We start from the raw sequence: 13273 nt of genomic DNA on the forward strand, positions 1-13273 counted from the left end.
ACTAGAAGCTTCACATTTAGTGCTTGTCGCTTGCCGCCGCGGTGGCTGAGTGGTTATGGCGCTCGGCTGCCGGCCCGAAAGACGCGGGTTCGATCCCGGCCGCGGCGGTCGAATTTCGATGGAGGCGAAATTCTAGAGGCCTGTGTGCTGTGCGATGTCAGTGCACGTAAAAGAACCCCAGGTGGTCGAAATTTCCGGAGTCCTTCACTACGGCGTCTTTCATAGCCTGAGTCGCTTTGGGACGTAAAACCCCCATAAACCATGGTCGCTTGCGAGAAAGCTTCTATGGAGTTCAGCACATCTTAGAGTTTCGAACATCCGGTGCTTACGAAGGGAACAAGGAATTTGTTTTCTAGAAGCGATTACAAAGTACTCTTTGGGTACCATTTTCTCTAACGAAGCAGGTGAAACGCGTAGTCAATTTTGTGGGCTTTTATTTAGGTGTTGTGCGTGCTTGGTTTTGAGCCACAATTCTTTGGTACTTACAGAAAGCTCAGGGCTCTCTTTCGGACCTCGTAGATAATAAACACTTTTCAGCAAAACACTTGCTTTTGCTGGAAGTGTGCTTCCCTGAGGCCGGCTTTATATATACGCCGCATCGACCACTAAGATTTGTGAAGGAAACCTCCTTGATCAAGGATTCGGCCTCTTTGCAAGTTAATTGTGATAATATATGTTTTGACTCCTCTCTTTCCCTCAGGTACACCGCGGCTACCGCTGCTTGCCCAATAAACAAAGTTGTTTTCTTCAGCTTCACAATAGGCGTAAGTTAATTAATCCACTGACACAGATGGCACTTCCAACCATGTAACTGGAATAGAGACGTTGTAGAGTAGGACCTGTGCACTCTCGCTGGTGGTCGGCAGACGTTCACAATGCACTAATTCACTAGCGCTTGCTTCTTTAGAACCAAAGCGTGTGGTGCGTATTTCAACTAGTAGAGCTCCGTTGTCGGCACCAGGTCCTTCCACGCTCACCGATTTGACACTCTCAATGGTAGCACAATTCGGAGGCTTCTGACACAGCACGCCTAGCAGTGGCACTTTGTTGGAGGCTCTTGCTCTCACAGATTTTTAGATTTGCTATTTGCTGATATTTTAAGCGCAATGTGTTTTACATAATCCGTGAATACCGTGTCCTGTTTCAGACGCAGTTTATCGCGGGGAAGCTCGCTGGTGACTCACCTGCGCATCACTATTTCGGGCACACTACCACTTTTCAACTCATAGCTAACCCAGGCTCCCCTTGACTCAGGACTCTTATAAACTCGCACAAAGGACAGATGAATAGGTTTTACTCCCAACAGCCCAAGTTACGTGCCTAAAATGCCAAAGGCACGGTGATGCGATGAGCTCTTAACTGCAGTTAGCCTATATAAACATATAGCCTGACCAGGCACAGAGGCCTGTAGCTGCCGCTCACTGTTCGTGAAAATCTCAGGCCGGTGAATGTGTTCTGCAACCAATTAAAAAAACAGCAAACTAATTGCTAGGCAAATGCGATACAGCAAGCTATAGCTAATATCCAACGAGACCAAGTGCGGCGACTAATCAACTCTTCGCTCACTTTAGCGATGTTCTAGAGTGCAGCACCACGAAACAATCTCTCCACAATCGCTCTACATCATCATCTCGACCATAAGTTATTCAATGGTGCGAAGGCGCAGGAAATGCATTTATGAACGTTACAAACACGTGCCCAATCGGCATCATGGATTTGCTTGAGATCATGGGATTGCTCAACCTTACAACATAGACTTCTTTGATTTGACAGGCCCACTCAGTACCGGACAGACCAGGACCCACTCTCACCGCGGCTCAGATCATGATCTGAATGTGAGCTCGTATTCGCGATTCTCATCATAATCTGGATGTGAGCCCGCTGACTCACGACTGAGATCGTGATATGAACGCGAGCCCGAGCTCACAACTCAGATCATGATATGAACATGAGTCCGGGTTCACTCATGGCTCAGAACATGATCATAATGTGAGTCCGGACTCACTCCACGGCTCAGATAACCATCTGATATGAACGTGAGTGAGCCCGAGTGGGTCGACTCATGAGGGATTTCGCGGGCCTATGCCTCCTCTCTTCTCTTTTGAAGTTTCTTTCCCATTCTGCAAGCCTCGTACCATAAGGTGATGCAGCACACATTCACATATGAAAACACGCTCTTTGTACGAGCGGTAACCGGCTTTACACAGCGGCACTCGAAAGCAAGTCTCTTTGCATGTTCGCTTTTGTTTTGACATTTTTTTGGGCCATGACATTTAGCTCGTTTAGTGATGGGCACGTGAAAAGAGCGATCGCGAGCTAAGTGGATGATTTCACTACGCAACTGAAATGCGCAGAATGGATGTACTAGGACACACAACGCGCGCACAAAGCCGACGAATTCACACAGAACTACTGGCAGGAGCGGACGCGATGACTTGCATGTGCAAGAAGCCACATAGGACAACAAACACTACACCTCGATCAATAAAAAATACGCGCACGAGCAGATTAATCACGCCCGCACAAGACCAGGTTGCTGCCTTTCGAACCTAGAAAACCGCGTCGTCTGCTGCGGCAGCACCCTCCCGACGAGCAGCGCCCTCTGTCGTCATCGGTGGGCATTCATTGCAAACGGCGCCACCATCTCCCATTGCAGAGCGCTGGGGCTCGTCACACTAGAGATTATATTCAAGGCAATATAGCTTAAGCGTCGTGCTTCGTTGCTGAAAAAAGAAGGAGATAACTTTGAACTGTAGCATCGTTTCGCTACTGCGAGCCAGCCAACCACTGATGCAGGAAAAGGAAGACGAACGTAATGTTTGTCATTGAGATGCCTAGAGTGACTTACAGGTGAAGCATTTCATGTGCAGTGGTTGTTGCTACTGCGCCTGGCTCCTCTTCATTGGATATCAGCGCAACTCGATCCTTGCTGCAAGCTCCGCCTATATATGACATTCCTGAAAAAAAAAAGGTTGGTCGTTGCTTCCGTGCAAAATTTATGAGTACCTGCAGTATGACGGCGCTAAAATTTATCTTTCGATAACATGCGACCGGAAAATTCTTTTTTCAACAATATCATTCCGTTTTGGAAATCAGCGTCTTTTTCTTACAGCATTTTGTATTCTTAATTATTTTTTGGCATAATACACCACCGGAGGGGCTACTGCAGGAATAGGCCATAAGACATGACATCAAAAGCCTACAATATTTTGAAAACTTGTGAAAAGAGAAAAAATATTGTCTACGAAAACATCATGAGTAAAACATGTAAAGTAAAGGCTGTGCGAAGTTTACAGTCAGAGAAAAGTCTCTCAAGTGTGTGTGAAAGAAAGTAATAAACTAAAAACTGTTCTCCACTTCAACGCTTTGCGGAAAACTATATTTTACTACACCTGTGTGATGTAATTGCGATGTATATACGCTCAGTTATGCCATCTTTTGGACAACGGTTTACGAAAACGTGATTCGACAGTCAGCCATATGTGACATCACCACTTCATATACATGAACATGTAATTGATACAATCGAAGTGGTACGTGGCTAAAGAGTAGTGGCATTTAAGCGTAAAATATAGAGCGGGGTGAAACGTACTTATCCTACCGTAATCATCCTTAAGGGTACTGAAATTTCTTTCGATGAGAATTTCCAAAAAAAAAAAACTGAGAACCAAACTTAAATTTTGTAGCAGGGCTGATTATTTCAAAAGCGTGCTATGTTGTGGAGCCACATGAAAATCTACTCCGCATGCACTCATGTATGTGGGGTCCTTCTAGTGCATCTTTAGATATGTTCTGCTAGACTTCAGCAAGATCTATAACGAGAATAACGTTTTTAAATTGAATAGAATAGAAGAATAGAAGCGAGAATATAATAGAATAGAAGAATAGAACTATAGAATAGAAGCGAGTTTTCATTGTAGGATGCGCACGTAACGCACGATGTAATGTACCATTTACTTCATCACGAAGGAAAGAACAAGTTGGTTAAAAAGACACAATTTTTTTCTAATAAAGTTACAAATTGCTTTTGCATAAAATAGCTAGAAAAGGGGGAACGCTGTGTCTTTCAGACTTTTTGTTACGAAGACGAAGAAGAGGGAAGTGGCGCGGGACGGAGCGCTCGCGCTAGGCCCGTAGCCATTAAATCATAATTCCATCTGTCATCTGCCATGCCGTGCTGTTCCTTGGCTTGCCACCTCGTATCATTTGGTGGAGGTGCGGGGTAAACTTATTCAGTCTAGCCCTGGGAGCATCGCCGCCTTCTGCTCGCCTTCATCCTCGGCCCAGGGGACCTGAACTCCGCCGTACGGCTCAACGCTAGCTCGACCTGTCCAGAACCTACGAGCCGCTTTTCCACGCCCCGTCCCCAGCCCCGACCACAAGACACGACGATCAGGACCAGACGCACTAAGACCCGACGACGACCCGAACCAAGGCGGCACCCCCGCCCAAGCTGTCCGGCGAGTCATTAACCCCTGACCATCGGCTGTGGGCGACCGACAGCTGGACCTGAAGCTCAGGGGGCAACCGTTCATTAGATCCGCTCCTTCATTCTAGTGGCAAGCCTTTCACCTTCTTCTATCGTTTCTGATCATGCGCATCGTCACCTCAGCATTCAGACATCAAGCAATCGATCGGGACGATTGCTCGGAGGAACCGGGTCACGTTGCGAAGACGGAAAAGAGGGCAGTGACGCGGGACTGAGCGCTCGCGCTAGGCCGTAGCCATTAAATATATCATCTGTCATCATGTCATCCTGTTCCTTGGTTTGCCACCTCGTATCAATATTGTCAAGTTGTAATTCATGCTCTCACGTTGTTCCAACTCTTATTGGAGGCACCTGTGCAGGCGAATATAATGTTTACTTTTCCAGCGTTTAGTAAGAGATTCACAAAAACTATCACAAATTTTCTTACTTTGGTTAATCTTTTCCCCCTCTTTCCATGCTTGTTATTTTTTTCCTGCATTCACGATACGGTTGAGGTCCCGGTGAGACTTCTACCTTGATTTTGCCTTCCTTACGACTACTTATAACAGTATGCAGACGCACCGTCTCAGTATTTCCAGTGGAATGATGACGCTCTTGTCTCGAAATAAGCTGTAAATTAAGAACGAAGCGTTTCCAGTGCGTACTGGAGATATTGCTATTGCACAGTGGGGACAAACTCATGTGTCACAGAGAAGCGAGTGGCAGTACCTGTCCTCGCATTTGTTCGCGATTACTTTAGCTAACAGCATTTAGGCAGCAGATAGTGTACTAAATTTTCTATATATCTTCAGGTTTTTTACATCGCCTTGCTTATGGATCACAATACATTACTGTGTCTCGAAGGTTGTGGTACTGTCGAAGCGAGGAAGCATTTCGCGTAGACGTTGGCATGTTTTTAAGCACCATCTCCTCACCTTCTTTTGTAATGCATACAAGCACTTCATCCATTTGTCTGCTCTTTCGCATAAATTGTAATGCTTTCTGTATTCCTATACTCTTCCGATGCCGGATATTTCAACGCCAGTACACTGGGAGAAGAATACGATTCAACTTGGAACTTTTTTATTTATTTAGTCGAGCACACTAAACGCATGCTTTCGCACGTCGACGCAGTTGAATGACATTTAAACCAAACCATATATTTGTTTTCTGTTCTACTACGTTCGCCACACAATTTTTTTTATTTTTATATACAACATTCTGCTTCAAATTCAGCGCTGTATCAGCTCTCATTTCAGCAAACCGAGAGAAAAGTACAAGGACTTAGCAAAAGTATGAAGCAAAGTCTGACTGCTTTAAATAAATGCAATGCAATTTTATTAACAAGAGTTTCTTGATATCGCCTATGCGACACGCTAACCACCAAGCACTCGCATTCCCTTATCATTACATGCAACAAATGGTGCGATATATTTCGTGTAAACTACTACACCCATTTGGCCGACGGTTGTTTTAGCTGACATGTTATGTTGTCGGCTCGTTCGCTGTAATCGGGCAGCACACTGGGCCTCAATATTAGTTTTCGTCAACGCTCTCACTTTCTTTATCGCGGGAAACAAGTTTCAACGGCACCGGGTTTGTAGCCACCGACCATTACCGTTAGAAGCGGATACTTTAGCTCAATTCAAACGCCGTGCTTGTCAAAACACTGTGCAATAAATCAGTGCTACATGCTTAATGCTTAATACGATTCCGTAACGTTTTCAGCCGAATAAACACTGCAGGTGCTGTTCTCTGTCAGCCGTATTTTTCACTTCTTATATCCCAGAGTAGATTCACTCAAGGGAGGAGGCCAGAAAGATTACCATTATAAGCTATTGCGAGAGCAGTGTTAAAGTCAATATGAAATATGTTTTGCATGTTGAAAAGGCAATAATCTGCTGCGAATTCTTCTGGCCACAAGGGTCGCTGTATTAAGAGGATTTATATTAGTGTTCTCTACAGGTATAAACTTGTAATATTTCCAGAAATCTGGAACGCTTTGTCCTGTCTATTGCTTTTTTATTTTTTCCATTCCTTTAAAAAATCACATGGAAGCATACACTCGTGTCTCTGTCCAGTAAATTTTAGTAACAGAGTGCTTACTATAGTTTTTACAGATTCTTACCTTTGTGGTTCGAAATCTACCTGTGTCGCTCTATTCAGTGGGAATGCAAATATAAGAAGCGAAGCTTATGCAATCATGTCCTCTGAAGTCCATGTTTAGCTGCGAACCTTAATGACAGTCTTAAAGATCAGCTACTATATGCAATATTTCCTGTCAAGTATTTATTTCGCATCTAGTCAAGGTCATATCAATTACCATATTCGATTGACAAGGTTCCTACTGAGTTGTTGCTAATGTGTTTAGCATACAGACGTAGACCGCGAAAGAATGTTATAGCAGAAAATGGTATTAGAGGGGCAAGAACATGTGGCTTTTTTTACAAAAAAAAAACAAGAGGCTTACCTCTCAGTGTCTCAAAGCCGCTTCCGAACTGTTGTTTTGCGATGTCAAACCTGCATCAGCGGTACATAGGTTTAGCTCTAGACTATGACAGACAAAAGTGTTTAATGCTTAACAATCATATATGGTAGTAAAAATGAAGTGAGGGCAGTTTATACAAATTTTCTAGGACTCTAGGTTCGTCATAACATATATACTTGGCTGGTATGAGATAAGCAGAAACAAACGAAACAAAGTTGCGTTCCAAAATATTTTTTGCGGTGTGTGAGCTTGAACGCCTAGAACATCAATATAGACATTATAGTCCAGAGTTTGAGGGAATCCCGTATGGCGAGGGGCAAACATTGTAGGGGCGCACTTTCACGCATTTTTAAAGGCTATGACGTTCACATTTCTCATGTGCCTACCAGCAAGTTAAAACAACAGCTGGCCCGGGTAAAAGATCGTCTAGATCTCTCACGGTACCCGGGCGTGGTATACAAGATAACATGTAAAGTCTGTAACGCTGCTTACAATGGCGAAACCGGAAACTTCAGACGCAGGCACAGAGAGCATCATAATGACGTCACGAACAGCCGCTCCACATCTAATGCTTTGGCGGAACACAGCGTATCAACGGGACACACCATGGATTGGGACGAAGCATCACGCATTGCCACAGAGAAAAACTTCGTGCCTTCTTTTAGAACCTTTTCATGTACATAACACGAAGCATGCTCTTAACAGGGCACGTGGAAATCTTCCAGAGATCTACAATCGGACATTACGCACTTTTGGCCGTACTTAAGCCACCGTCCCTCAATGCGGCACTCTAGGTGATCAAGGGACCCATACGGGCCCCGAAACGTCGTGTTTCTTTTTTTGTCAAAACTTTTGGCGACTGTACGTTTATTTATACAATGTTCGCTCCTCTCCAGACGGTATTCCGTGAAACTCTGGACTATATTGCTCTTCGCGCTAAGTATGGAACGGCAGTCATCACAAGAATCAGGCAGTTTGTCAACCTAAATTCAAGACTGGCATATTTTCAGTGCCATCTACAGCTCAATCTGCGCTGCAAGTCCCAGGGCCTCACCCCGAAGTCTCTCAGGCTACCGCACATTTTGCCTACACCGTTTGGAAGGAAAGTCACCGCCAAAGCCGAAAAACTCCTTCTCCAAGAACAGGTCGCCAAAACGAAAGACACTGTGATGACCCCCATAATGCGCAGGTCCACACGGGACGGAGAGGCAAAGAGACACCGTATGGCTCAGTTTAAACAAACAGGTATATTCAATAATTACACATGATTAAGATTATACATCAGAGGCTGGGGCGTCCGAGCTTACGTGCCGACGACTTCATGGGGGCGATGGAGTGGCTCCGGAGTTCGGCTCGAGCGGTTGCTGGCAGAAGCCGCACGCCGTCGGGCTTCGGCGCTGAAGGCCCTCTTGGCGAACGATGTCGTCCTGAGCGTGTATGCAGTAGAATTTCAGTAGTCGTCCGTTTCTTCGAGGATGGTTCACAAACCCTTCCTCTAGTGTCGTTCGGCTTGGAAGATGAACAGGAGGCGAGCTTGTAGACGATGACAGCAGAGCATAATTTTACAACATACATATACAGAGCGTTAAACTGGAAAAAGCAGAACTGAATTTACAAAAGAACAAACTTTGCACTACTTTACTCATCGACCGGGCAGGTTAGTGCCTAAGTAGCATCACATTACATGCTAAGCATGGAGCCCCAGCTCAGACTGGACTGCATCCGTTTACATGTGCTTTTAAGCACTTGATTAACAAAGGACTAAGGGCGGTCATTTCCAGTGGCCCGCCCAAAGCATCAATTCTCCAATCCAAAATAACATGCGAGATGGGGACCACCCCTTGGGTTGGGCTTAGCCTCGAACCCAGAGTCTGTTAACAATACAAACTAAATAAACAACAAAAACGCCACCACTCTCTCTCAAGTGAGAGTATACACAGGCTCTCTCTTCGGAGCTAATTCACTAGCGCCTGTCTTTCCACATTCTTGGCGAGTACTGCCTGTCCGCCATGACAGGTGTCCGTCACGGCTCTTCTGGGAATGCGCTTTTGTTCACGAGGCACGGCGGGAAGCTGTGGGTGCCTTCCCGGCGATAGCCCACGTCGAAAGGGGAAGGAGGGAAAGAATGTTGTCTTCGCGGTAGCGCATAGCGTCGGCTGTGTTACGGCGCGCTCTGGCCCGCTGACAGCTCCCTTGTCCTGGAATGTGCCCGGAAATTGGGGAGGATAAAGCCTGTTTCCCCGGGGCGGCGGCGGGTCCGGTTGTTCTGGTCGTCACTCAAAGAGCATGGCTGGGTAATTGATGATGCCGCTGTCACGGGTCTCCGTCTACGCCGCGCCGTCGAACGTGGATCCTCGTAGCACACACGTAGCACACACACTCGCTCACCCTCCAGAAGAATGTTCTCCGAACATTTGAGTCCACGCAGCTCCCCTTGTCTTTCTGAATCGCCTCGCACAGTGCGTCCGACAAAACACTTTTCGCTGCACTCAACACCACTGCACAACACCATATGCCTCCGCTGTCAATACTGGCGTCTCCAGGGGCAGCACTGATCTTCTTTTACAGATAAACATGAAACTCAGCACCCAAGCCTCTCCTTTCTAGTCCAAACTGGACGAAATAAATTTACCACAGTTACAAAGGAGCTCCCACTTCTAGCACGATCACGGCACAGACAAAAATATAGATAACGAAAGGAAGTAGGGCAGGTTCTGCATGCGCTCCGCATGCTCTCCTGTGAAGGTGTTACTTAATGACAGAAAGGTTTAACTATTAACTCCGATAACATAACACATACGCATATAGCAATGTTATGAGCTGCGGCATTACACAATTCTAACCAGTTCACAACTCCGCTCTGTTTACGCCATTAGTCCGACTTAGCTTTCCGATTTCGCAGCGGATATCGGCCTTCATGAGTCATACTAAGTAAGTCTGTGCCCCTTTGTCTGCTTTGGGACTCGCGAGGGCTCGTGGCAGGAGCCTCTCCTGGCGTTATCTGCGCGGCAACCTCGCGCGCTTCTTCTTCTAGCAATGCATGAAGTAAATCCGGTGGCATTCCGGCCGTCACCTCGGGCGCCTGCCGAACAAATGCAGGAGAGGGCGTTTCTTGCGAAATATCTGCGCGCTCCGCTTCACTTCTGTCCCCATCAAAATCCGCGCTTTCCCTTTCCTCATTTCGTGAATACTGAACCGGTGCCGACTTGAGGCGATTTGCGTGTATCCTTATCAAACGCCGGTTCACGTCTCGGACTCTGAAGTTTACCGGAGAAAGCTTCTCGACAACCTCGCACGGTCCTCTCCACTTCGTCTGGAACTTACGAGCTAGCCCAATCTGCCTTTGGCAGTTTTCAATGTACACGCTGTCCCCCACATCAAACGGCGCGTCTCTAGCACTGCGATCGTGCACCTCCTTCCTGCGCTTCGCCGCTTTCTTTAAGGACTCCTTTGCGATGTCCCTCGCCACTTGCAAGCGCGATTCTAGCTCAACCTTATAGTCGTCCAGTGAAGCGTATGGGACACGACGGGGGCCCTCTGGCACTTCACTAGGCTGGTCCGGGTCTCGGCCGTAGAGAAGAAAGAATGGCGATTCGCCCGTGCTCTCGTGTGCTGCGGAATTGTAGGCAAACATTGCATACGGGAGCCACAAGTCCCAGTCCCGCTGGTCGCGCGAAACAAAATGCGACAGGAACCCGGCCACGGTTTGGTTCAGTCGCTCCACCGCGCCGTTGCAAGCCGGATGGTACGGTGTTGTCTGCTTCTTAGCGATCTTAAGCAGCTCGCAAACTCTCCTCATTAGCTGCGACACAAAGTTCGTTCCCCGATCTGTCAAGAGTTGCCTCGGGGGTCCATGTCGGAGCACGATCTGTTCGACAAATGCTCTTGCAACCGTGTCTGCCTTCTGATCTGGGAGTGCTACCGCTTCCGCGTATTTTGAAAGGTGATCGACAAATACTAAAATGTACTTGTTTCCGGAAGTGGTCGTGGGCAATGGGCCCATTATGTCCATACCTGTCCGCTCGAAGGGAGCCGAAACCTCAGGGAACGGCTGAATTGGAGCTGGTCTTCGTCCCTTGGGTGTTTTTCTTTCGAGACAGGAATGACACTTCGCACAGTAGTCTCTAACATCCTGTCGCATGCCACTCCAAAAGTACAAACGCTCCACACGCCTGCGTGTCTTCGCTACGCCAAAATGACCGGCGCATGGCGCATCGTGAAACGCGCGAAGAACCCTTTCTGTCCACGACCGAGGTATGACGACTCTCTCCCAAGCGGTTTTCTCTGGTCTCCCTTTCCTGGTTGGCCTCGTGCGCCGACACAGGGTGCCGTCTTTGTCAATGAAATAACCTAGCTGTTCGGGGTGAGACGGTGCGCCCTCTAAGCTTTCGATTATTCGCTTCAGGTCAGGATCTTTGCACTGCTCTGTGCGTAATTCGGCGGGGTCGACTACGGGACAAACTCATCTATAGCTGCCACGGCAGCTGTGCGGCTGTGTGCATCAGCATTCAGATGTGTCTTTCCTGACTTGTGCTCAACTTCAAAGCAGTATTCCTGCAGGTGTAGATTCCATCTAGCGAGTCGCGAGCTAGGGTCCCTGACACTCATCACCCATTTCAGAGGATGGCAGTCTGTGACTAGCTTGAATTTGCGGCCGTAAAGGTAGCATCTGAAGCGCTTTACTGCACAGACAACGGCGAGGCACTCCCTTTCCGTAGCTCCGTACTTTTGCTCTGTGGGGCTCAGCTGTCGGATAGCAAAAGCAACGGGATGTTCTTTGCCCTCGATAACCTGAGATAGCACGGCACCAACTGCGAACTTTGACGCATCTGTGGCCATAACGAAGGGCAAATTAAAATCCGGGTGGCGCAACAGCGGTGCACTCATTAGCTTCCTTTTCAGGGCCCCAAAAGCATTCTCCGCGTTTTCGTCCCAGCGAAAGGCGACATTTTTGGCTGTTAAGGCGGTGAGCGGCTTAGCGAGCTTGGCGAACTCCTCTATGTGCCTTCGGTAGTAACCGATCAGGCCGAGAAACTGCCGGACCTGGCGGACGCTAGTCGGGGATGGAAAATCCGAGACACACCTTAGTTTCTCAGGGTCCGGTCGCACGCCGTCAGCTGAAACAACGTGCCCGAGGTATTTCACCTCGTTTTTGAGGAATTGGCACTTAGAGGGCTTCAGCTTGAGACCCGCTGCTCTTAGTCGCACCAAAACCTGCTCAATATCGCGCAAATGGTTATCAAAACTGTCACTGTATATGATAATGTCATCCATATACACGAAGCACAGCCTCCCCAGAAGACCTGCCAGGATAAGATCAGCGGTTCTCTGCCAGACAGCAGGGCTGTTGGCCAGACCCATCGGCATTCTTTTCCATTCATAGTGCCCTGAGGGCGTGTTGAATGCCGTTTTCTCGGCATCTGCCGGATCCATTGCTATCTGCCAGAATCCCGCCGCCATGTCCACTACCGTGAAGTAACTGGCAGAGCCCAGCTGAGAAAGCGTCTCCTGTATATTGGGGATGGGGTATGGATCGATGCGAGTTACGGCATTTAGTTTGCGGTAGTCCACTACCAATCGATACGAGCCATCTGGCTTTTCCACCAATAGTGCTGGTGCTCCCCAGGGTGACTTTGAGTGTTCGACAATGCCGCGATCAATCAGGTCCTGCACCTGCCGCTCCATCTCCTCACGTTGGGAGTAAGGAATCCTGTACGCACGCTGGTAAACGGGCGATGAAGTGCCGGTTTCTATCCTGTGCTTTATAACGCCACAGCAGACAAATCCAGGTTGGACGCGGCGAATACCTCCGAGTAGTCGTTCAGCAAACCAGCCAGAGCCTCCCTCTCCCTGGATTTTACGTGAGAAAGATCGAACGACACCTTTGGAGCAGCCGAAGGACTAGCATGCTCTACAGTTGCGAGTACCGTATCGGTGGGCTCACGTTGCTCTATCGCAGAGGTGAAGAAAGCCAATGTTTTGTTCTTGGGAAGGCTCAGTGGCTGCTGGCTACAGTTAACCACCCGTAGGGGCACTCTGTGGGCGTCATTAGCTGTCACGAGGCACGCGGCCGCCTTCAGGCCATTGCTGAGAGAGTCGACCGGCTCAAGCACTCCCACGGCGCCGCTCTCTACATCTGAAGGCACAAACGCGTACAAAATGTGCTCCGACCAAGGAAGGACGACCGCCTCCTCTACCAGCCGGACGGCAACCCGCGAATATACCGTCTCCAATGATCCCACTGTTTGACGGGTGTCAATATCGGTAATGCGAATCTCAGCCCCTCTCCTGTTCAAAAACGGAACTTTTGAGCCGCC

At 48.0% G+C, this 13273-nt stretch overlaps 1 protein-coding gene across 4 annotated transcripts in view; it reads right to left on the reverse strand.

Moving 5' to 3' along the window:
- LOC144103959 (venom metalloproteinase antarease-like TpachMP_B) overlaps positions 1 to 13273 on the reverse strand; it is a 108053-nt gene that overhangs the window by 30320 nt on the left and 64460 nt on the right. For all 4 annotated transcript variants that reach the window (XM_077636693.1, XM_077636695.1, XM_077636694.1 and 1 more), the window contains exons 5-6: positions 6939 to 6988; positions 2849 to 2957 (exon numbers count right to left, since the gene is read on the reverse strand). In XM_077636693.1, coding sequence (XP_077492819.1) covers positions 2849 to 2957; positions 6939 to 6988 — 159 coding nt within the window. The remainder of the gene's footprint in view (positions 1 to 2848; positions 2958 to 6938; positions 6989 to 13273) is intronic.

The sequence above is a fragment of the Amblyomma americanum genome, chromosome 9, assembly GCF_052857255.1.
Source record: "Amblyomma americanum isolate KBUSLIRL-KWMA chromosome 9, ASM5285725v1, whole genome shotgun sequence".
Taxonomy (NCBI): Eukaryota; Metazoa; Arthropoda; class Arachnida; order Ixodida; family Ixodidae; genus Amblyomma; species Amblyomma americanum.